This window comes from Hippocampus bargibanti, linkage group LG04 (genome assembly GCF_051943395.1).
Source record: "Hippocampus bargibanti isolate YZ-2025 linkage group LG04, ASM5194339v1, whole genome shotgun sequence".
NCBI classification, from domain to species: domain Eukaryota; kingdom Metazoa; phylum Chordata; class Actinopteri; order Syngnathiformes; family Syngnathidae; genus Hippocampus; species Hippocampus bargibanti.
Genome location: NC_142737.1, coordinates 15,473,098 through 15,498,622, shown reverse-complemented (window position 1 = coordinate 15,498,622; position 25,525 = coordinate 15,473,098). Strand labels below are relative to the sequence as shown.

General features: G+C 40.5%; 1 protein-coding gene across 1 annotated transcript; it reads right to left on the bottom strand.

Annotated features, from left to right (window-relative positions):
• Nucleotides 1-436: 436 nt before the first annotated feature.
• Nucleotides 437-19,300, bottom strand: plekha2 (pleckstrin homology domain containing A2). Its single transcript, XM_088994293.1, has 12 exons — nt 19,049-19,300; nt 13,535-13,695; nt 13,361-13,417; nt 9,108-9,156; nt 8,869-8,966; nt 5,008-5,139; nt 4,811-4,870; nt 4,653-4,721; nt 4,497-4,567; nt 4,092-4,155; nt 3,489-3,566; nt 437-1,747 (listed from the first exon to the last, which is right to left on the bottom strand). The coding sequence occupies exons 2-12, from the start codon at nt 13,673-13,675 to the stop codon at nt 1,310-1,312; spliced, it is 1,257 nt and encodes a 418-aa protein (XP_088850419.1). The 5' UTR covers nt 13,676-13,695; nt 19,049-19,300; the 3' UTR covers nt 437-1,309.
• Nucleotides 19,301-25,525: the final 6,225 nt, after the last annotated feature.

The following is a 25,525-nucleotide window of genomic DNA, read 5'->3' as shown; positions in this document are numbered from 1 at the left end:
GACCTATATTTAACAGCCCGTTTTATCGTTATTTCCTCAGTAAAGTAACAGTTGAGAGCCAAATCCCACCGATAGGTTTACAAGTAGATCATCAAAAAGCATACTCAACTACCGCATTGTTGTTTTGAGGCCGCAATAATTTTGTTGACGTTTCCTGTACTGTACTAATGAGGGAAGGCCTCAAGGTGGCGTCTTCATCCAATTGACAATTCTGCCAAATATAACGTTCATCTAATTCGACGACATTTGAGTTTCAGACAAAGACTGTCAGGGGTTAATCCGTTTGCAGCACGTCATATTTTTCTCGAAAAACGCTCTCAAAAAAGGGCCGGAGAAATCACCTGTAGACCAAAAGACATACGCTGACAGCTGCTGGACACAGCGATGTACTGCATGCATAAAACCCCAACTCCGTAGAATAATTTACAATACTGTGTAAGACAAATATAAAATAAGAATTTATTATCAAGAATGAAAACCAACCGCATGTGCAGGCTAACGCGTTAACAAACCATTCAGATACGAGCAGAAGCCTCAGGCGTTACAACATCCGTGAGGAAGTTGTGAAAGTGGTGAAGCATATAAAAAGGTAGCAAATAACCTAAGTGCAAAATCGCTAATAAATTAGAAGTGGCAGCGTTTACATCCCCATAATGTTGTACGTCGGGGGAAATCACATTTAGAATCCCAGAAACCTGTTCACCAGTTTTCTATTCTTCATCAAGTACCATGTTGAGTATTATTTATTATGGCATCACCACTTCCTGTGTAACAAAGCGCTGATGGTTCAACCTTTAGGGTTGTGTCATTTTTTTTTCAGTTCAGAGTTTGAGGTTGATGGAACATTTTCACATGTCTCGTTTGTGGCCCGGAAATGCTTGATGAATGTTGCAGGTTGCTGTGTCTCACATCTCTCCTTAAAATAATGTTTTAAAGAGAAGGCATGTGAACTATCAAAATACACATGCCTGAGAACCTTGAGATTTGTTGAACATTAAATTGAAGTCAAGTGCAAAGGGTTCAATACATGTGCCATCATTTCTAGCCCTGCAGGAACAATCACAATTCAAGTTTTTAGCAGAAGCTGCATGAAAAAAACGATTTTTTTAAACACCCCTTTGACAATTCAACACTACAGTTCCTCTTGCTACCCATATTATCTATAACACATCGACATGACTATCTGTGGATCCTCATCATTGGTCATGACATCAACGCATGACATCAACCTTGTTAGTAAGAAATACAACAATGACCAGTCACATACATGTCAAAGCACGTAACAAAAAAACACATAAAACCACGAAACCTAAACATCAGTGGTGCGGATGCTGTCATCATCCAGGTTAAAGGGGAACATGCAGCCTGTGTGAGACTGAGGATGCGAACGATGCCTGCGACGGCCGAACGCCACATCTCCGGAAGCCGTGAGGATGCCCAGTCCACTACTGGGCATGCTGGGGCACGGAGCTAGAGTTGAGAGAGAGTTGGAGGAGGAGGACGTGGAGGAAGAGTTGGGGGAGGAGGAAAGTGAGGCCAATGTGGGCACCGTGCTAAAAGCGCTGTCATTGTCCTCCGCATCCAAGATGGAGGCGTCATTGGCAGGGATAGGTGTCCACGGTTGCCAGCCCGGTGCCACGGAGCACGATTTGACAAGAGTTGGCCGCTGTTCGACGACTCTGTGACTTCGACTTGTGGAAGGATTGTGACTCCGATAGAGAGATGAAGCTCTTTTAAATGAAAATCCCTAGAATGAACAAATGACACAAAAACCACAATAGTTGTAAAAGCCTTTGATTTTTAAACAAGAACGATGGACCCAGAGCACTGACCTTCACCACGGATCAAATGTGAGCCAATAAAAAAAAGATGCTTGTTTGTCTGACCACGTTTTTGGAATCATCAAAGAAAGAATGAGGCAAAATACGGCCTTCATTGTGACGCCCCACCTAAACACACAAACCTCTGTCCTGCCGATTGCTGGTCAACTCCAGGTGCAACAAATGTTGTTATCATCCAATTTACAAGCAGGCTACGGCTTATCACATCATGCACTGGTTCCAAGCTTATCCGAGGGCATTTCACAGAAAAGAAACAAACAACCAAACACAATTTGCGCCTACGGACAACTCTAAGTTTTTATCTAATGTCATTTACATGTCTTTGGGATTTGGGAGGAAGCCCGAGAATAGGGGGAAAACCCCTGCAAGCCACAACATGAAAACATGAAAAGTCCATACAGGAAAACGAGATCGGAAACCGGAGCCTCTTAACTGTGATGATCCACTGCGGTGCCCCAAGCTTGCAAACTCATTTGCAAAACATAATATGTGGTACACGTAGGATGCTATAAAATATCTATAGGTGGCATCTTTGATTCTGGGGTAAGGACAACGCTCGGTTCGATTGACCTTTTTCATGCAAATTTGCACCAAGCATTTCTATTTATTTTGCATCTTTTACATTAATTTTCACAAAAACGATTTGTTTCATCTTTCTATTCAAAAAATACATTAGAATATAATAATAAAGCACCTTTCAATTCCCCAAAATATCTCTTACCGCTCATGCTTAGGAGAGGTAAAAATAACCATGACAAATTTGACCGAGATATCATTCGATTAAAGAAGTCCTTCCGCATCAATTCGAGCCGTCAGGACTCCAATGTAGCGTCCCAGAAAATGCAGAAGATGGCGCCAAAGCTCTGTTGGAAATGGGCTGATTCGTCTGCTGGGAATTTGTGTCAACTAGAATCAAATCTAGTCTTGGTGCAACACACAACGATTCACCATCACGTTATTTATGTTTGCCTTCTAATTTCGCCATCAACACGGATGAACACAAAGTTTTCAGACCAAACAAAGTACCCAAAATGCATTAAGTGTCGCTTTCTCGGTCATGGGCGTTCCTGACGTGACGTCACGTCAGGCATCGTCATCAAATCGAAAACAAGACTTCCTGAATATTCAGCGCGAGTCTTAAATCGTAAAATATAGCTATATGCCGTAGAATCTTTGTAAAATACGCTCAGTAGAAGTCATTTGAAGTGATTTTACAAATTATGGAAACAACTTGTCCGGAGGTGTCGGTTGTCCTTTAAAACTTACATATAAATTGCAGTCAAATTTTACATAGACGCACCAAATTTTAATGAAAACACATTTATACTGTATTCTTACACTTTTCACTATGTACAGTTCTTTTTATGAAGCATTTTTGTGCAGTTGTACAGTTCAGTCCTCTGTCATTTTTTTGTACATGCAATACTTTTTTTTTCTTTTCGACCCCCCAACCTGTTTCAATTTTGCTGCTGTAGATGGCAAATTTCCCCCCTGTGAAACTTTCTGATTCTGATTCTGACTGTTTTTGACAGATTTTTCCCTGATGATACATGTCAAAGGAAATGAACGAACATCTTCCCATGGGGAAAAAAGAACACAAAGAATACCCAAACTGTTTTCAGTGTTGAGAAGAAAAGACAACGATACCTTGCTAGGGCCCCTGAAATCCTGAATCTTCATCTCTATGTCCCTGATCCAGCCATGCATATCCTCTGGAGAGTCAGTCTATGGACAGAAAAGGCCACACATTAAAAGATTTATAAACACATAATATTGATATTACCCTCTTGACACGATGCATATGAAATCGTGAACTCAAATTTAGGAAAAAATGTGTGAAAAAGTGTGGCATTTGTTGGAAATATTAAGTAGGCGTTCTTGCATTCAGTTTACTGAACGCGATCTGTTACGCTTTTTTTTTCGAACCGAAAAACGAATGTGCTTATGCTTGCCATTTGTCTCAGCTGTCCTCCCATGGGAAGGAATCAACAGGATGTTTTTGTTGTTATGGTAACAGATGGCTGCGGTTGCTTCACGAAAACAATCCTTTGTGCTTCACTTCAGCAGCGCAGCATTTCAAAACACTCAAACACCTCCCGACGTCTTCACCAAATGACTTCCCCGTGGTTTGAGACGCCAACTTGACTGATGCCTTATTGTGCGAAGGCGCGAGTGTAATTATGTGCAATCAGCCTATTATGGAGTCATCCCATCAAGCTGGGGTGGCACCGCATGAGAACACAAGTTTACCTGTATGTAGAAGGTTCGGGATCCGGTGATGATCTCAAATAGATTGTCACGCTGTAGGAGGTCTCTTATGGAAATAAAAGTATTGCACAATGTTACAAATTGTTCCACATCAGTCTTATTTGTTGAGGCAGTTAAGTGGAAAAGTACTTGGTAAAAGCTTTGGCAAAAAGCATTTCCTAACGGGGTGGTTTCAGGGTCTAGGTCAAAAGTTTTTGGAATAGATCAGTGCTCTTACTCCGCTGTGGCATGTTCAAAACGATGACAAAAAAGTGTGTTTATGTTACAAACACTAGACAGAGAGAGTTATCTGGCCGAGCACATAATGCGTGCGTTTATAATCAATTACAAGCACATGAGAAGGGGTTGGGAGAGTGCAAGTTGGACTTTGCGGTCACACTGACTCACCCTGATTTGACGAGGCATTCGTGAACTTTCTGAATGTCTCGAAGGGGAATGGCTCGCAGAGGCTCTTTGTCCTGATACACACATGCACAACAGAGGTAAGCAGACGGAAGAAGGACACGGATGAAGATCCGTGAGGGACAGCGTACGCTCCCTTACCATCTCAGACTTGTAGTAACTGACCGCGTTGTTATCAAGGGTAAAAAAGCGCCTCTTCCAGCTTTTTCTCTGAAATTCACGTCGCATGACACGATGTCAGTTCCTCATGCAGCGCTTCCATTCAAACACACTTTGCAAGTAGGTGACGGTGTACTTACAACATTGCCTTGTTTGACACAGTAGCCGAACCTCAACACATTAGGCTTGATGCTGTCATTCTGCAACATTGTGATGGGTTTATTATAGCAACCAAGTGTGGTCAAAACATCATCTGCATGCATGTTTTTAAACACAGCGAGTCTGCTTTGTGCATGTTCACTATATCACAAGTTTGGTTTTAGGGGGGTGCGCTTACCAAGATGGGCGTGTGCACCACTACGCCTCCGTGGATCTCTGTCTTATATGCTTGCTGTTTCCCCCCTCCGTAAGAGTCACTCACAACAGTAGCCACATCAGATCTTGGAGGTGCAGGACCAGATTTAGGAACCTAAGTAGCAAACAATAAATATGGTGTCACTGGCAAAGGCACAAACACTCACACACAGCGGGTACTGTACATATGACGCAATGCATGAGCCACATTATTCACTCAGTCACTGTCAGACGATGTGTAAAAATGTGTCCACTTCAGTGCCGGGGTTTTGTCATTTTCACTGAAATTGCAGGACCCACAGAATATTGAGTTTAGGGACTACATAAACATTCAATTCAGCATAAGAAATATTAGACTCTCTTCTTTCATCAGAAAAAAAAGTTAATTCCTAAGTTACAGTTTATAAGTCGAGTTATTTGAGCTTGAAATGGGGCAGCTGTACAAAATACAATGCAATACATACATATAGATTTATTTCGCGCTTTAACCATAGCTGAAGCTGTAACAAAGCGCTAACATGGACAAAAGGCAAATGGTTCCCCCTCGTGGAAGGGAAAAAACATTGCCTGAGGTCTGACCAGCGCTTTATCAGCACCCCCACAAGAAAAAACAAAACCCGAACACATTCAGGAATGGCAGCAAATGAGTTAAGTGCACCTTGCCCAAACTGCAATTGTGTTGCGTTGTACCAAAGTGGACTATAGTTGAATATGATGCAACAATAGCTCATCATCGTCAAAATAGGTTGTATTCACCAAAACAACGCAGGACCAACAAATTACAACTCAGGTCTTTGGTAACAAAGAACCAGGAAAATGTGCAACAAACATAAAGCTCAAGCAATGAGAAAAATACAATACATAGTTGACTAAAATGGACAAGATAATCTAAAAAGTAGTCTAAAAAATACAAGAAAAATACTAGGAAGTACGCAGCCAAACTATGAGGCAAAAATCGACAAAAAAACTGAAGCTCTTGGAAACCGAGTCTTGAGCAAGGTTTAATAATCTGACAGCCAGGTGTCAGAGGGGCGGGGCTTTTCAACCAACAGATAACGAGGTGATGTATCTTACTTTATAACTTACATGAGAGCTAATTATGTAAAAATCTACTTAAAATCAGTGGTGGGCCGTCAGGGCCTGCAAGACCTTCTCCGCTTGCCTAAAAATATCTGAAACACAGACTAATATGAATCATATTGTATCCATGAATTCTTATTAAATAATTCCAAATGGTCTTTCAGCTTCATGTCATTGCTTTTCCCCTATTGTGCTGCTTACAGATGTATTTTGTACTTCAGCATTTAACCAATCACATTTCAGCCATGGTTTGTTACCAGGGTCAGAAATCTACTTGGATGCCTTCACAATCAGTTCTGCAGGCCCTGGAGCATAAAAATCAAAGCAGATGAAACTTGTTTTAACCAATCAGAGTTCGAGTTGGCAACCCAAGGCCTGCTTGCAGGTGCTGGAAATGTCAGAGTTTTGAAAACTATGATTGGCTAGTCACTAGTCAATCATAGCATTACTATAGCCGTTAGTGACAAGAGCATACTGGCCAGAGGTAGCACACTGTATCTGTAGCGAGCTGCATAAGCAAATATGTTTTTGTGTTGATTTAATACCAATAATGTGTCAACCCACAATGGCGGAAGGAGGAGAAGAAATGGATTTGGTTGCAGATATACTGTTCAAGCCATTTTCAAGATGGACTTTTCAGAAATAGATGGACATAATTAAGAAAGGTTGGACAGCTCCAAAGCTAGCACATAATATTGCAATTTTATGAGGTTATCATGAATCCACACATTCATCGTAAAATTTCAAACAGTTTAAAGGACAACCGACGCCTGCGGACAATTTGCGTCCATAATTTGGAAAATCACTTCAAGTGACTTCTACTGAGCGCATTTTACAAAGATTCCACTGCATATAGCTATATATTACGTTTTAAGACTCGCTGAATATTCAGGAAGTCTTGACGATGCCTGACGTGACGTCACGTCTGGAACGCCCCTGACGACAAAGCGATACACAATGCATTTTGGGTACTTTTTTCATCTGAAAACACAGTGTTGATCGCGAAATTAGACGGAAAACTACACAAATAATGCAATGGTGAATCGTTATGTGTCGCAGCCAATTGCGGTAACACGCATAAAGAAGGTGTAAGTTTACGCAAATTACCAGTGGACAAATCACCCATTTCCAATGGAGCTTGTGCGCCATCATGTACATTTTCTGGGGACTAGCCAAACGGCTTGAATTGATACGGAAGGAGTTCTTTAATCGATTGCAAACGATGTTTTCCTCTTCAGAACTATTTGAATCATATTCACAACTGGATGAGTCACAAGAAAGCATCTTCCCCGAATCTGAACTCTCTGAAGCCATTGTTTTGATTCTGGATTCTGATTCTGATTCTGTTTTGATTGTGGAGGAGTATCCTGGCGTGACATTCTGAATCTCGCCATTTCCGAGCTCATTTTGTGGCAGTTTTGGGACACTTTAAGTCATTTTCATTGGTGTTTTGCATTTGACTAAAAACACCAGCCTGCGTGTTTTGGGTATTTTAGATGCTAGAAAACGTTTTTCTGATGTCAGTTAGGGAAAAAAATGGTGTCTGTTGTCGTTTAATGATGTCAGTTATTTCCTGGCTAATGGTACCCTCTAGTGGACGTGTAGTAAATCACACCAAATTTCCGTCCAGGCACCACACATAAGTTAAATGAAAATGTTTGGGTAACCTCAATTCACTAAATGAAAGAAGCAAAGCTTTCTTAAAACAACTGTCCCACACAATAAATAAACAATGTGTTAAATTAATGTCTGTATTCATCTAAATGGGCCCTTATCCGATAAGGGAAGAATGTATGTTACAGTATAACCCTGGCATAGCACGACATCAGATTGTGCTGGTTTTCTGTCACGCTAAACAGACTTTAACAAGGGGTTAACTTTAAAAAGAAAACTACCTACAAATAAGAGATAGCACAAATGGCAAACTTTAATTCCAGAATCTTAATGTCGGTGTCTCAAGAAGTGGTTCGAAACGAGCATTCTGAGTGTTCCTAGATGCATGGAGAATTGGCAGAGCAGCATAAAAACATTCAGCGTGTGGCAGTTGGAAAGCCTTTTTAATGGCACAGCTATTACACAAATGGCCAAACCGGTTTGAGGTGATTGAAGACGCAACTCACACAACCACTTGAGTTATAATGAAGAGCAGACAATATGCTGTAAAGAACAATACTATCATGTGATAATTTGCCACAGGGAGTTGAAACCTTTTCCTCATTAGGAAATTTAGACAATTAAAAAAAATGAATTCAGTATCATGAAAGAAAACCATTTCGGAACAAAACTATAATTGTAGTTTTCAAGATTTTTGCGCTTCAGCCATTGACATGAAATTCATTTCTTGTTTTCATAATAAAACAAGAAAGCATGACATACTACTATATAATCTATTCGAAGCAATCTGTAATTACTTGTGGAAAGGAAAATCAGGATAAGCAAGGTTGGTTAAACATTGAGACTGGTAATCAACGATGTTAAAACGGAACAAATTCCTCAAGTCTGAAGATAATCACTGGAAAATACTGTGAAGCTCTGAAAAAAATAAAACTAAAGCCACCATCAGACTACACTGAGGTAGCTCAATTTTGAACCAACCAGACCAATGTCGTTCGTGTCTTGTACCTGATTTTGACTTGTCAATCAAATATTATGTATCGTATTTAAAAAGTGGCGGGCATAAAATATTGAAAAATATACATGTGGTGAGTGTGGAGGTTGTTAGGTTAGGGGAGTGTGGAGGTTGTTTGTTATGCGCTACACTCACCGTAATCTTGCTAGCTTGGTTGAGAGCAGTGACCCAGTCCCTCAGGTCTGTCACATCACTGGCTTGGAGAAAGTACCTCCGGGATACTGCATTGATGACTGCGGGAAAGGCAAAAAAACAATAACTGTACCATATATCCCTATAGTTACCGCTTTATCTCAGTTTAGCAAATGTATAAATAATGTTTTTTTTTTTTCCAGTGTGTGTGACTATGACTCAGTATTTTCCTGAGGACTCACCAAAGCAGAACTCTGTCTTTGGCTTCTGCTTCCCTGTAGTTTCATTTACCTGACAGAAAAACGGACTGAATGTCAAGCATGCATTATTTGGTTTTGGTGAATACGTTTCAATGAAAAATAAAATGCACACATACATAGTCACGTACTGTGGAGCATAACATACACAATATTTTGCTTTACTCTCTGTAATGTGATCCGTGTGATGAATGATAAGCAAGTAAAAACAAGATTGAGTTGGAAAAAAGCAAAGTCACACAACATTGGAGGTTTTAACACCGTGCTCTATAATCACAGATCATAACAACCTTTTCCCTGAAAGCAAATATGAATGATTCAACTTTGACCCACATCATCTTCACACAAGACAAAGAGAATACCTTTAAAAAGTACACTAACTCATTCATTGACATTCCCGAATTTATTTGGGAATTGAAAATGTGACATAGAGCGCCATTCTTGAATTTGTTCAAGTTTTGTTTTTCTTATTTGGGTGCCGATAAAGCGCGGGCCATGGCCTCTGGCAATGTTTTCCCTTCCACAAGGGGGCATCATTTCCCCTTTTCTCCATTTTAGCACTTTGTTACAGCATATCAACCAATATGTATGTATTGCATTGTATTTTGGACAGCTGCCCTCATTTCAAGCTCGTATAACTCCAGATCCATATAATGTCGGAATTACAGTAAAGTCTCGTTATATCGATATCGGTTATAACGATAGTACCGCTTATTACGATATTATTTTCATTTCCCTTGCACATTTCTAGTCTTTTTATGTATAATTAGTACCGTTTAATACGATACCCGGTTGTTACGATAATCCGGTTATTACGGTGCTCCTTTTCATCCCCCGCCGGCCATTTTTGTTGTTTACATCGATATATCCGTCGCGCCATTGGTCAACTTGGTCACGTGTCTTGTTACGTGGCAGCTCTCCCGAGCAGACGCCATTTTCAGACGGCAGCTCGTGTGTATCAGACGGCTGCTCGTGTGTCTTCAACAATGGACTGTTTTGGATGCCATCAGAGCAATTTCCAAAGCGTGGAGCACGGTGTCCGAAAACACCATCAAGAACTGCTTCCGTCACTGCAAATTTGAAAATCCAGGGTGCAGTGAGGAAACATCTGCAGCTAACGAAGAGGATGACGACAACATTCCTCTTGCAGTGTTGGCTGAAAAGCTAAAAGTCGCCGACATTGCATCGTATGTCGCAGTCGACAAAGACATTGCGACATTCCCAAGCTCATCAGATGCGGATGTCGCAGCGGAGGTCAAAGCCAAGTATGCCACAGTAGATTCCCGTGATGATGATGATGCTGATGACGATGAAGAAGTAGCGACTGAATGCACACCTTTTGCAACTTCGACAAAAGCGTTGCAAGGGGTTGCGGACACGCGATCTTTCTTTGAATCCGTAGAAAATGCATCCGGTTTTTTAGAAACGTTAAACAAGATGGAAGTGTTCATATTAAAATATAAAAATGGGAAGCAGAAGAAGATTGATGACTTTTTTAAATAGCTTACATACATACTAATTGCAGTGTTATGTACATGTACTGTTACATGAATGCAAGCGTTTTTTGCAACAATGTTTGTTGTCTGCTGAAGCGTCATGATTTTGAAAATGACTGTACATTCCATACTGTGCATTAAAGGGCAACCAACATCACTTTTTGTGTTTCTTGAGTCAGTCAAAAAGCTGTTGTAACGTCACAGCTGCGCGCCGGCATTCTATTCAGCCACTCTCGAACGTCACGTAAGTTATGTAAACGTTGCAGTTTTTCATCCATGTACAGTATTTAATTGTGTTGCATCCAGATATCTTTATTGTTTGCAACAATCACTGTTTTTCATATGATTGTACATGCTGGCGTTCGTGACTTCGTGTGAATAGAACTTGACGATTTAGCATTGGTTGGTTGCATTTTTGAAAGGAAATAGTCATTAAAAAGTGTAAAGACGTTTTTATTTTATGCACAACTTTATTTTTCACTTCACTACTGTACAAAAAACATGTTAGATACGCAATCCATGAACCCAATGATGAAATTACATGCCATAACAAAGATGCCGCATTTACGCACCCCCCCCCCACAGGATCGGATATATCGATAGTCCCGGTTATATCGATATTTTATCGGATTCCCTTGCGTATCGATATAACGAGACTTTACTGTAACTCTCTTTTTTTGATGAAAGAAGAGAGTTTGAGGTTTCTTACCCTGCATTGAATGTTTACGTCGTCCTAAAACTCAATATTCAGTCAGTCCTTGAATTCGAGTGACAATGACAAAAAAATCTGGCACTGGAGTGGACACATTTTTGCACATCGTCTGGCAGTGAATGAGATAATCACTGGCTTCAGTTATCTCAATGTATTTAAATCAGTTCACTAAAAGCAGGGCGGTTGAGATTCGGCCCATTATTTCCCAGTTTCAAAAAGTGGAATACGTGATTTCGGAGTTAGAAGTTCACATCTCTTGAATGTGACTGTCCAGAGAGAAGCTGTCAGCGCTGAGACCAGATGTGATTATCTCTACTCAGGTCAAACATCTGGAATTCGTCAGCAACTCTGCTGAGGCTCAACTCTGCATGTGACCATTAGGTTAAGCTGCATATAGATCAGCCTGTTTCTGATCATGTGGGAGCGCACGAAGGAGAAAAAAAGCATCACAAACGTTCTGTTGTCACAAAGAGAATGGACACTATGGGTGAGGTATGTATGAACTAAAACATGAATCTTGGAAAAAAACAAAACTTTTTGAGACAGCTTGTGGCGAGTGTGGAGGTTGATAAATAGCAATTTATCAAGTCATGGCGAGTCATGGCCAAAATTTACTGATTTTAAATGGCAAATTTCTCTATTGTGAGACAAAAAAAGGTTTTTGTATGATATCTTAAATGCAGAGTCAACAACAATTAATCCAGTGTGTACAGTCATGGTCAGTTTGTGGTTGATACCATCAAAAACGGTACAAACTAAGCATAAGTATCAGGAATCAACAAACAACTATTTTTTAAATCAATGAATCTGTCAATTATCTTGTCGATCAATCCACAAAGCTAATTTTATTGCCATTGCTAGAGTCCAATAGATGAGATTATTTCAAATTGACAGTGCAAAATTCAATAAAATTTGATTGAGTAACTGGTTTTGTCACGAATATGTAAGAAAATAGGCAAGAAAGTCCATCATTGTTTTCCAAAGTAAAACAAACATTCGATGTTGACTCAACAAAAAGAAAAGAAATCTGCTTTCAAGCAGGAAGATTTGGACCATTAGTCTCCTCACGATTAGTTAATTACAAAAAATATTATTTTATTAATGGAGTAGTTATCGTCTACCAAGTTTACTGGTCCACCTCAACGTCATCTTTGTAAAGGTAGAATGTTTGTGACCATGATTGAATTGGATCTTGTTCCATCAATGGTGTCAAACTCATTTTTTTGCCACAGGGCACATTGTAGTTACGGTTTCCTCTCGAGGGCCGTTATTAATATGGGGAAACCATTATAACGTATCACATCCTGCACATATTGCACACAGAACAAACGACAAATTAACTCATTCACTGCCATACGATGTGCAAAAATATATCCACTCCAGTGCCAGGGTTTTTGTCATTTTCACTCAAATTGCAGGACCCTCAGAATATTGAGTTTTAAAAACAATAAAAGTTCAATGCAGCGTAAGAAACCCTAGAGTCTAGGGCCTACACTCTTTTTTTTCAATCGGGAAAAAAAGAGTTAATTCCTAAGTTATATGGGTCTGAAGAAATATGAGGTCCAAGTGGGGGCGGCTGTACAAAAGGCAAATGCTGCCACCTTGTGGAAGGGAAAAAAACATTACCAGAGGTCTGGCCAGCGCTTTATCAGCACCCCAAGCAAGATAAACCAAAACCCGAACAAATTCTGGAATGGCGCGCCACGTCATATTTTCAATTTCCGAATAAATTCGGGGATGGCAGTGAATGACTTAATGAATAACTAGTTCTCAAATCTGAAGTCAAGAAGACTGTTATTGTGGTTTACACGGGACAATTTGAAATTTTGGTTCAGACTTTAGCAAACATCATATGGAATTGTACAAGTTTGATTTGTTTTCGCGGGTCGAATAAAATGATGAGGTGGGCCAGATCTGGCCCCAGGGCCTTAACTTTGATACCCGTGGGTTACCTTGTGTTCCTTGTTTAGTGACGACTGAGTGTATTTCAAATTCTCACAAGGGAAGTGAAAACTAATCTAGTAGTTTACCTTGGAGATATATGTTAGTCTCAGGCTGCCGACGAAACTTGCTCCACTGGGCAGGTTCTGCATGACACACACACACATACATGATCACAGTCCAAGGTTAACCAGGCTCATATTGGTCACTTCCTTTTGCTGTTTGTCCAAGTGTGTTGCGTCATACAGTGATGCACAAAGCACCTGAGGGTTGTCCATGTACCACAGCAAAGCATTCCCCTGAGTGTCCAGGATGAAGTAACGCCTCTGGAAGCGGCAGCTGTTCTCTTTCTCTTCGATATTCAGGAAGCCACACACGCGGTTCAGCCGGTCGACGTACGGCATGCTGCTGCTATCACATATCACTGAGGCACACGCACACACATTCGAATGGGATTAATGGAAAGAAGACCTGAGATAAATGCACGTACAATAAAAGTAGCCCTGTGTTTCTTGCACGCACACACCCAGGAAGCGAGAGAGTGAGCATCTCATACTCAGCAGTTTTTCATGTGACATGCTTGAGGCTCAGCGGTCGCTAAAGGCTGAGCCAAAGTTGAGGCCCTCCACCAAAGCCAAAAATTACAGACTGCGCTCAAGATCTGCACACATTCCCCCTGGCCAGCCTGGTGTCCTGGGTGGGTGCGCATAGATCGTAATATGTATTCATTCAGACGATGCCATGCGTGTCAATCAGCGAGTCATTCATCTCTGAAATTTCCGTCTGCGCAAGATGTTTCGTGGTGTGCAGCACACAATGTCATCCTGTCAATGACATGTGCTCTCTCTCACATACACACACACACACACACACACACACGCACACACGCGCGCACACACACACACACACATACGCGCATGCACACATTTTTTAAAAACGAGTCAGATGAGTGTGGCAAGAGTTGAGCGTTTAATAATGTTGTCGTCCTATTTATAGGTGAAGTCAAATAAAAACAATACTGATAACAATATGCTCTATACAATACCGCTCCACTTGTCTCGAAACATAGTTTTGATAAATATTGTGTTTTACGGAATATGGACTCAACAGCACAACGGATGACCTTTGACCCTTCTCAAGGGGCAGCGGGTTTGCCACTCGCTGTTGATTGAAAATGACATCACGGTGCAAAAAAGCTCAGCTTATGAATGTCACATGGCCAAACCCAGAAAACAGGTGAGCCGTGATGGACGTTACCTGAGCTCTTGGGGACTGCATGTCACGTTTCGCCTTTAGCTGCACAGTTGTTGGTTGTTTTGATCAGTGGCAGTTAAAAGGACTCCTGGAATAATCATTCAGTGTCAGGTCATTGTTTGTTTCACCCTGTCAGGTTTGTTTCGTCTTATGTTTTATCATGGTTTTGTTGCTACTGATGACTTTGTTTTTTGAGATTTTGTTTCTGCTTACTTTATTTAATACAATTTGCCAAATACACCCTGTTCCTTCTTCCTGCTTTTTTTTGTGGTCCGCCACCACTACCAACCCCTTGCAAATCATGACACTGACATCACAGCTTTTAATCAACAACAAGTGACAAAATGGCCACCCCTCAAGATGGATAAAAACGGGTGGATTTTCCCACTTTGTTCATATTCCTCAAAGACAAAATTAATACGACTTCTGTGTTGAGACAAGTGGGGCCACATGCATGTTATTGTCAAGAAAAAATGTTTGACTTGGCATCCCCCATGTTCATTGTCATGCAATGTCTTACATTACCGTATCACATGAACTATTATGTCTGTTAATACTGACTTTGAATGCAGCTGTTGTACAATATGTAAAAGCAAGTGTGCCTTGCGTTGCGGTCAAGTCAAGGTCAATGTCATCTTTATTGTCCAATATCTCTATGTACAACATACAGCATAGATGAAATTTGTTTCTTCTTCATCCTCCGTGCAAACATGCAGTCCATTGAAAACACACACAGTCAAAGACCAATTATTGCACGAGACACACAATCAAGAAGATATAGAGCTCCAAAACAACAGTCTTGCCTTCAAACCGGTTAGAAGACACCAATTATCAACATTACCACTAAAATGCTGAGAAGTAATAATCGTCATGGCCAAGTGGAACTAGTAGCTTTGAAACCATGAATATGCTACCTCAGTGCTTCTCAGATGACACCCAAAATACAGTTGATGGCTGAAAGCCTGGGAGGATAAATACACAGCCCAAAAAAAGAAAATGCCATTGCAGTAGTTTCACTCCCACATATATTGACACACACATGCCCCACAAATGCACGAGATGTTAGGATCATAAACATCTGGTCCAACCATTAAGGGAAGGAACAAGGAAGAGGTGGTGGCATTTTCGGGAATGGACACAAGTTATATTTCATTTAAGCGGTGATAATAGTCCCGAACATCTGTTTACTTTAAGGACTTGATCAACCTCATCTTTAGATTTTGTGAGACTACATAGTGACTGGAAGCACATGGAACCTCATCAAAGTTCGGCACAGGAAGGCCCCAAAGTGATGCAATGGAGGCAGAGATTCTGACTTTGCCATTGACTGACTATTCACACTTCAATGAAGCCCCGGTTATTTCGTGCATTTTTTTTCAGCTCAATCCATCTATTTTTAATTGAGTAGTTGCTCATACACTGGAACTGGGCAATTATGGAAAAACATCTTCTTAATTATTTGTAATGATACTGAAATGATGATTAATAAAACACGGCTGTATTTTCAAGATTATCAACCCCTACTTTTTCGCTTTGAAAGCTGTGTTTTTTAATGTGAAACGATGTATTTATCAATTTTGAGTGACACGCTTCAAGGCGTCAATATATCTAGCCGTAGTCTCATAAACTTGATCTTGGTTTCACTCCCTGGTGTTTTCTACTATCTTTGTGACTGCTTTATTTCCCATATATGATAGCTGTCTATGTTAAACACTTTGTTACAGCTTCAGCTGTTGTTAAAGTGCTATATAAGTATTAATTAATATATATATATATATATATATATATATATATATATATATATATATATATATATATATATATATATATATATATATATATATATATATATATATATATTAATTAGTAATAATATTTATTGTGTAATAATACAATTGTTTATTGTATAATAATAATAATAATAACAACAATAATAATAATAACAATAATAACAATAATAATAATAATAATACATGTGATTTATAAGCGCCTTTCATAACTCTCAAGGTCACTTTATACTCGTACTAAGTTCATCCTGTCTACTTGATGTCACTTTATATTATTGTATTGTAAAATCTGATTGATGAAATTACCAAACACACCACAGAGGATAAATGAAAACAGAGCATACTGAATATTCAGCTGCCATTTGTGGTTGGAGTGAACAGGTATCTGGAAATGCGGGTACGTAATGGTGCGTGGCTGTGGAATTGCAATTGCAATTGAAATGCTTTGTGTTGCATGTTAAATTTAGTACATCAGTAATAACCAGGGATTACATTATACAGTGTGATATTTGAGTGAATGTTCAAATAGTTTGTGTTTTTAAACAAGATATGATTCAAATAAGACTCGTTTTCATCGTAATTGTATCTTACAATACAATAGTACATCCTAATTGCATTAGAGCACATGTGTCAAAAATCAAGGCCCGGGGGCCAAATCTGGCCCGCCACATCATTTTCTTCGGCCTGCGAAAGCAAACCAAACTTTCCATGATGCTTGCTAAAATCCTAACAAAAATGTCATATTTTTGGATGTAAACCACAAGAACAGTCATTATTCTTGACTTCAGATTTGAAAACGAGTTATTCATTAATTTGTTGTGCGCTCTATATGTAATATGTGGAGGGGATTAAACATTCTAATGGCTTCCCCAAATTCATAACGGCCCTCGAGAGGAAACCATACCTACAATGTGGCCCGCGGCAAAAAATAACTTTGACACCCCTGCATTAGAGTGTATGATATAACTTTTGTTCCTCTTCATTTACTGTTTCCAATCTAATCTTTTTATTTTGGCTTTAGCCCAATAACCAGGGGTGTCAATGAGATCACCCAGGGAATGGAAATTGAGGCCATGTAGAATCGATTGGTTTTCTTTTGTTACCTCTAAAGAGGAAGTCAAGTTGATGCTTTTTTATTATATCCTTGATACACCCCAATGTTGTGCTTATCGAATATAAATAAAGCAACAAAAGCTACCCATTCTCATCCATCTCAGAGGGGCAGCCATTTTGCCACCTGCCATTGACTGAAAATGACACCACAGTAGCTCAAGGCTCAGATGACGACCATTCACGAGTCATCTTTTGAATGTCACATGACCAAACTCGAAACGCAGATGAGGCGTGATTGTTTTATTCCGAAGCCTGACGCTAGTGTAATGTCATTTTTGTTTGATGGCAAAATGGCTTGTGTTCCTTGGGTTGTATGAAAACAGCTAGATTTTACCCCACTTTCAATGCAGGTAACTACAACCAAGTCTTCTTCTTTTCCTTTCGGCTTTTCCCTTCAGGGGTCGCCACAGCAAATTGGTGTCCTCCATCTAACCCGGTTTTGTGCATCCTCTTCACTCAAACCAGCTACCTTCATGTCCTCTTTGACAACATCCATAAACCTCCTTTTAGGTCTTCCTTTCGTTCTCCTGCCGGGAAGTTCAAGGCTGAGCATCCTTTTCCCGATATAGTCACTCTCTCTCCTCTGGACATGTCCAAACCATCTCAGTCTGGCTTTTCTGGCTTTCTCTCCAAAGCCTCTAATATAAGTTATCCCTTTGATATATTCATTCCTGATCCTATCCAACCTGGTCACTCCCAAAGGAAACCTCAACATCTTCATCTCTGCTACCTCCAGCTCTGCTTCCTGTCTTTTCTTCAGTGGCAGTGTCACCAGTCCAAACATCATGGCTGGTCTCACCACCGTTTTATACACCTTACCTTTCATCCTAGCTGAAACCCTTCTATCACACAGCACACCTGACATTTTTCTCCAGCAGTTCCAGCCTGCCTGGACACGCTTATTCGCCTCTTTTCTACACTCTCCATTGCTCTAGACAGTTGACCCCAAGTACTCATCCACTCTACAACCAAGTACGCTTGAAAAAAGCATTTTCCCCTGATGAAATAATAGAGTCTAAGGTTTCTTAGGCTGTATTCAAGGTTGCTGTAGCCCCAAAACTCAATATGCTGTGGGTGCTGTGAGTGAAAATGACAAAAACCCTGGCACTGGAGTGGACACATTTTTGCACATCGTCTGGCAGTAAATGAGTTAAATTACTGAAAAAGTATTTGCTGTAGTGAACGGACAGGGCACTTGAGGTCTTACACGCCAAACGTTTCCAATGTGTTCATGGTACTAGGACGAACCCAAGTTGCGATTTGTGAATTTATTGATAAACATGATCAGTATCCATAATGTCAGATGACAGCCATTTAGTTATTACAGACCACTTTCGTATGCCAGGCTTGATTTCCCATGAAGTATTAGGTACAATTTGGCGCAAGTATTGATAAAATTGTCGGGTACTCACAGGAAGTACAAATTGGGTCATCTTGGCGCGTGCATGCACAACGTGACGATGAATAGAATAATGGTGGTGATGATGATGACGGTGGTGGTGATTACGATGGAAACTTTTAACGCCATCACGCAGACTTTATTCCGCGACACCTGATATGCTTCTTCGACAGACGTTTAATACACGCGCACACGCACGCAGCAGCACCACGGGGTGAACTCACCCGATTCGCAGTCTTGTCCCAACACAAACCGCAGCTCCCAGGACCGCTAGGAACAACACTTGTGACAGCAGTTGACCAACATGGCGGAAGCCAACCAGTGTCAGCAACAACTTTTTGAAGTCAAGCGTGGACAAGAAGACCCTGGCCGCCTTGCCTATGTATTCGTGTGAACGGATAAAACAAAAGTCCTGTTCTTGTTCGTCTTTCCGGGTTGAACGTTCGTTATTAGAATAAAACCAACCCCGAATGTGATCCCCGACTCCTCCTCCTCCTCCTCCTCCTCCTCCTCCTCCTTTGCACTGTTCGTATGAGGAACTCTCAGACACCACTCCACTAAATGGCGCGTTCTTTAACCCCAACCCTGCGTTTCAACCGGCTAATGCCGCTAATCCGTGTAACCGCAGTCTGCGTGCAGTTTTTGGGAGTTGACCGTGCGCGCGGTATGTGCTCGTTTGTTATCTGTTGTTGACGCTGCCCAAGTAGGGCACAAACACACTTCAGTGTTTTCCCGACCTTGAGCCAAGACACGTATTTTACGCCCCCCCCCCCAAAAAAAAAAGAAATCTGAAGGCACTCAACTGAATGCAAATGTCACAAAAGGTGGTTACATGAACGATGTACCTTCTGCCATCTAGTGGAAGACTATTTCGCTGTTCTGCCTGTCACGATACGTGTATTACAAACAAACACATACATACAGTGACGTGCAGTCAGGGGAGGCAGGTGAGGCAGTGCCTCACCAGTCATCATGTAAATATCAAATGAAAAAAAATTAATTAAACAGTTATATGTATTTAGTGATTTGTACTTTAAAGTTCTTGTCCATTTAACTTCACTGTTTTTGGATTTCTTTCAAAATCGCTGAATTATCACATTTACCGTTCAAATACTAACTACAGACGATCAGTGAGGCAGCAGCCGCCTGAGCCTCACCATGGATTGCGCAATCACTATGCTAACTGTGCTGGCTTGCTCTACAGCAGGGGTGCTCACACTTTTTCAACACGGGAGCTACTTTTGAAATGACCAAATCAAAATGATCTACCCATTATATTTATTAAGAAATTTATCGACGATTCTTGCAACTTATGTTGATGTATAACCGCATATGTAGCACAACATAATTCTGTACATTTTTTGCCATTACCTGAGTTCATGCCGATAACTGGCAGACGAGACAAACGCATTTGGAAATTGTCAGCGTGGGAAAAAAAAGTCCCACTCCCATTCCATATGAAAGTGATGCTTTTTTTTCTTCGGACTTGGTCTAGCTCCCCCACTCGTTTTTATACCCCATCTTACGTTTAAGAGGATAAAACCGAGCGAAAATGAGGATGTAACTAACGACTAGCTTGTTAACTTTGCGTTGTTTGAGCACGCAGTGTACCTAATAATGAGATGTCATATGATTGGTTGTCCGGTGTGCCAATCAAGCTGATTGGCTAACGTCGAGTTTTTAACAACTGAAATTTATTTGTATAGCGTCAGTTCATGACAAATGTCACGCGATCTACCAATCGAACCTTGGAGATCGATTGGTCGATCGCGATCGACGTATTGAGCACCCCTGCTCTACAGTGAGACCGCATTGCTGTCCCGCTATTAAAGCGTTCAAACATGTTTAGTATATGAACTAAATTTCTACAGTTTAGCTGGTGTATATAATGTACAGTCACTGTACATTATAAACACTGTACTACAGTGTTTATTTTGTTTTATTTTTATCAAAACTCTCAGTTCCCCTGCCTCATAACAGAGGCCACTTGTGATTCCAGAGATACTTGCGACTCCACGGCTGCAGAATAATAGAATTAATGAGAGCAAGCTACAGTAAACAGTTAGCAAGTCAGTGTAACCCTGCAGTCATTTTGTTCGTGTTGCTTGGCCTCATTTTCAGAATAGAGGATGACATATATAAATTTAAATAATTTTCTAAACTGGACTTTCAATCGAAGCAGGAGATAATAATTAAAGGAAGACCAACACCGGAGCTAAAAGGTTTGCTTCAGACAACGGGACAGAATACTCGCTCTTTTCAGACAGAGTGGTACACACGAAAAGGCTGGCTGTGTGGATGTCCATCAAGAAACCGCCTTTTCTGCTTTTCCTGCCTTCTGTTCTCAATTTATGACAATGTCTGGACTCAAATGGGATATTGCGACCTAAAAAATTTACAACGGAGCCTCATCAAACATGAGCGGTTGACCGCGCACATCCAGGTGTCAAATCGCGCTAAAAACATTCGGGATGTCCAGGATCGACTTGGCTTTGGATGAACAGCGAAGACTCAACATCAGCATCCACAATGCTAAGGTAAAGGAGAATTGGATTGGATTGGATTGGATTTGCCTTTATTAGTCTCACAGTGGAGAACCGGGATATTTTAAAAGATCTCATCGATGCCACCTGCTTCCTTGCCAAACAACAGCTGGCATTTCGTGGAAATGATGAAAGTAAAGGCTCTGCTAATCGTGGCAACTATGTTGAACTATTACATGCTTTCGTTGAGAAAGATGACAGGCTAGCGAGACATTTGGAGGCATCCACTGTATTTTCTGGCCTGTCAAACAGAATACAGACGATTTAATTGACGCAGTTGGTGATGTCATTGGAAATGACATTAAAAAGGAGATCGGTGCAGCCTCATTTGTTGCTGTAGAAGTAGATGAGACCACAGATGTTACAAACCAAGCTCAGATTTCGGTCATATTACGGTATGTAGCTACATCTGAAGCAGGCTGTGAGGTGAAGGAAGCGTTTTTGGGCTTTGACGATGTGAGTGAGGACAGACGCGCTTCTGCCATTGCTGAGTACATCCTCGGAGTGTTGAAGAAATATGACTGTGCTGATAATCTTGTAGCTCAGACATATGACGGAGCCGCTGTAATGGCCTCAGAACTTAATGGTGTGCAAGCTATAAGCATGCACCAAAATGATCTGCGCACATTATTTGGATTGGATTGGATATGCCTTTATTAATCTCACAGTGGAGAAATTTACATTTCACAGCAGCAAAGTGATGAAAGGAATGAAAGTAGAAAAACAAAATACATGAGCTGCTGGAAAGGCAGCCACTCTCGTGGCGCCGTCTTGAAGTCAAAAGAAAAAAAAACTAAATAACAAATAATATGACAGCATAGAGACAATATGACAAAACAAAGACACAGAGAGACATTCATTCTTCAGGACTTGCTGTACCCTCTTTGGGATGACATGAAGCAGTTCTAGATGAAAGAGGAGAGGATCAAAGCATCTTTCCACCAGTGGATCAGGGACATCATGGTGGAATGTGCACGTCGACTACAAGCTAAATGTTGAAAGCAAACACGCAGCTGTAGCATCCATTGACGAAAAGAGATTGTCTCACATCTCCTGTCCCACATAAATCTGCTTCAATTCCAAGCCGCAACAGTTCCACATACGCATCGGCGCTCTGCGCTGACGCTCCTTTCTTCTTATCGCGGGTTCCTCAAGCCATGCATCCATCCAGCCGCAGACTGTCCAACAGCACTGACCTTTCCGCTAAACAAAGCGGGGCTGTGAAGATGCTGCCCATTACAGGTGCAAAAAAGCACAATGGCCCCTTGGTGTCCAGCGATGGCAGTCGAATGGCTCCGATTTCGGGTAATTACGGAAAATCCCGACAGCTGGAATAATGACACGCTGATGATGGCAGCAGGATACAATCGGTGGCTGTCAAAAGCACCAACATGAACATGAATGTCTCTCTGTGTCTTTGTTTTGTCATATTGTCTCTATGCTGTCATATTATTTGTTATTTAGTTTTTTTTTGTTCTTTTGACTTCAAGACGGCGCCGCGAGAGTGGGAGTGCCTTTCCAGCAGCTCATGTATTTTGTTTTTCTACTTTCATTCCTTTCATCACTTTGCTGCTGTGAAATGTAAATTTCTCCACTGTGAGACTAATAAAGGCAAATCCAATCCAATCCAATCCATGCTTTCTCCTCATGGCATATGAGGACTTTTTCAACGAAACTGACACACTTTTTAGAGTGCTACAAAACAAAGTGATGGACATTGAATATTGTCTTGCACGCATCCGCGACACTGTTGCTGCTCTCGTGCGTATGAAATTGAAGTTCAACAGTTTCTGTGACCAATTTGAGCAGAAATGCAGCGCACTAGGCCTGACAGAGAGTGGAGACAGACATTCGATTAGATGTGAACGAGTGTTCTGTAACATTCTGGAGAGCATAAACTGTCAAATGAAGGCCAGGTTTGATCATTTTGGTGAGCTGGCTTTTCTTGGTTTGGTGGACTGCGCAAAATTTGGGGAAATGTTGAAACATTTTGATGACGCGAAACTGCAAAGCCTGTCAAAGTATGCCAGGTTCTTCGACTTTGTGAAGCTAAAGGCAGATCTCATTGGACTGTATAGCTCACAACCAGTGAGGGATGCATGTAAATCTCCTGGACAGCTTCTCAGCTTTTTGGCCCAGAAGGATCTGATTGAAACTGTTCCTGAGGCGACAAAGTTGCTCCAGCTCGTGCTCACTGTTCCAGCTACTACAGCATCAGTGCAGCGGTCATTCTCAGCACTGAAAAGACTGAAAACATACAGTCGGAACAGGACTGATCAAGGATGACTTTCTTCACTGGCAGTGATCTTCATTGAGACAGAGAGACTTCTAAAACTGAAGAAAGATAAGGAAGGCTTCTACAAAGAAGTTATCGATGCCTTTCTTCAGAAGGAGCGGCGCATGGACTTCATTTACAAGTAAAGGTAACACGATAATAAGGTTTTTTTAAATTATTTTTTCTATGCTACAGTTTGTATATATAAAGAATGCTGACATGACATTTTAAACAAAACACGTTAACTGCTGCCAATCAAATGGTGAATAAGCTATTCTGTAGAGTTCATATGTTTGTAAATCTGACTATGATGACGTCAGTGCCTCACCAGCCATGAACCTCACCGCACGTCACTGCATACATACATACATACATACATACATACATACATACATACATACATACATACATACATACATACATACATACATACATACATATGTTACGGGTGTCACAACAGTGACTGTCTTCATCTCCACGATGCTGCCGTATTAATGAAGACGAGACGCGTGGATGTGTCTTTTTATTTCTTTTATTTCTGCAACACAGTATGGCAGAAGGGATGGGTGAAGTCGCATGGGTTTCGTCTTGTGATTAACCTGAATCTCCTCGAGATTGTTCTCAAATGCAAAACATTGTAGATAACAAAACAGAATTAACAACGTGTGATCGTATAGTGGTTATTTACAGAAAAAGAGAATACAACACAAGTTCACTGTTATTTACAAGATGTCCCTGAACGCATCATGGGCGGAGACTCGGCAGAACACGCGGTGCGCTTGAAATGGCTGGCGCACAGTTCAACCCGCCACGGACACTCACGGGCAAATGAAACACGACACAAGAAACTAAATATTGTTCAATAAAAACGAAATGAAACAATTATTACCTGCAACACAGTATGGCAGAAGGGATGGGTGAAGTCGCATGGGTTTCGTCTTGTGATTAACTGCGATAGAAAAGCGCATATGCTCTTAAGTTCCACTCGACAAAACGTGAAGTAAATAATGACACAAAAAGTAATCTGGACTCGAAATGAATAAGGGAACTAATTAGATAACACTAGACAGTAAAAAAGGGGAAACAAAATAAGATATTGTCATGAAAATGCGCGTTAATCAAGACCAACAGAAAATTGCGACTCACCCTGAATCTCCTCGAGATTGTTCTGGAAACTATGGGCGGGACATAGTGCCACACTGTGCGCCGTTGCGTCACTTCCTTCATAATTTAATAATCTAAGCGCACAACTCCGTTACACATACATACATACATACATACATACATACATACATACATACATACATACATACATACATACATACATACATACTACTGACGTGTCTAGCTGCCGCTGCTCACCCGCAGAAAAGAACTTATCCTGTGACTGTGTAAAGTATCCTTGTGTTTTGTATACACTATATTATTATTATTATTATTATTATTATTATTATTATTATTATTATTATTATTATTATTATTATAAATCAATAAAAACAAATAAATAAGCAAAGAAACACATACATACCTACATACACGCACACGAATAAATAAATCAACAGATAAATGAAAAAACACAAACATACATACATACATACACACACACACACACACACACACACACACACACACACACACAAACACACACAAATAAATAAATAAATAAATACACTGACGAGTCGAGCTGCCGCTGCTCACCCGCAGTAAAACTTATCCTCTGACTGTGAAGTGTCCTTGAGTTTTGAAAGGCACTTACAAATACAATGTATTAATATGACTCAATTAAATAAAGGAAAATAAATAAATAAATGAAAATAAATAGATAAATAAATTACAAATTAAAAAGCAGATGAACAAAGACTTAAGAGCAGAATAGAATCATG

Coding starts and splice junctions, on each gene's coding strand:
- plekha2 (XM_088994293.1), bottom strand. CDS start 13,675: ATGCCGTACGTCGACCGGCTGAACCGCGTGTGTGGCTTCCTGAATATC. Junction 4,568..4,652: donor GTTACTACAAGTCTGAGATG/GTAAGGGAGCGT, acceptor TGTGTGTATCAG/GACAAAGAGCCTCTGCGAGC. Junction 3,567..4,091: donor CCCGAACCTTCTACATACAG/GTAAACTTGTGT, acceptor TTCTGTCCATAG/ACTGACTCTCCAGAGGATAT.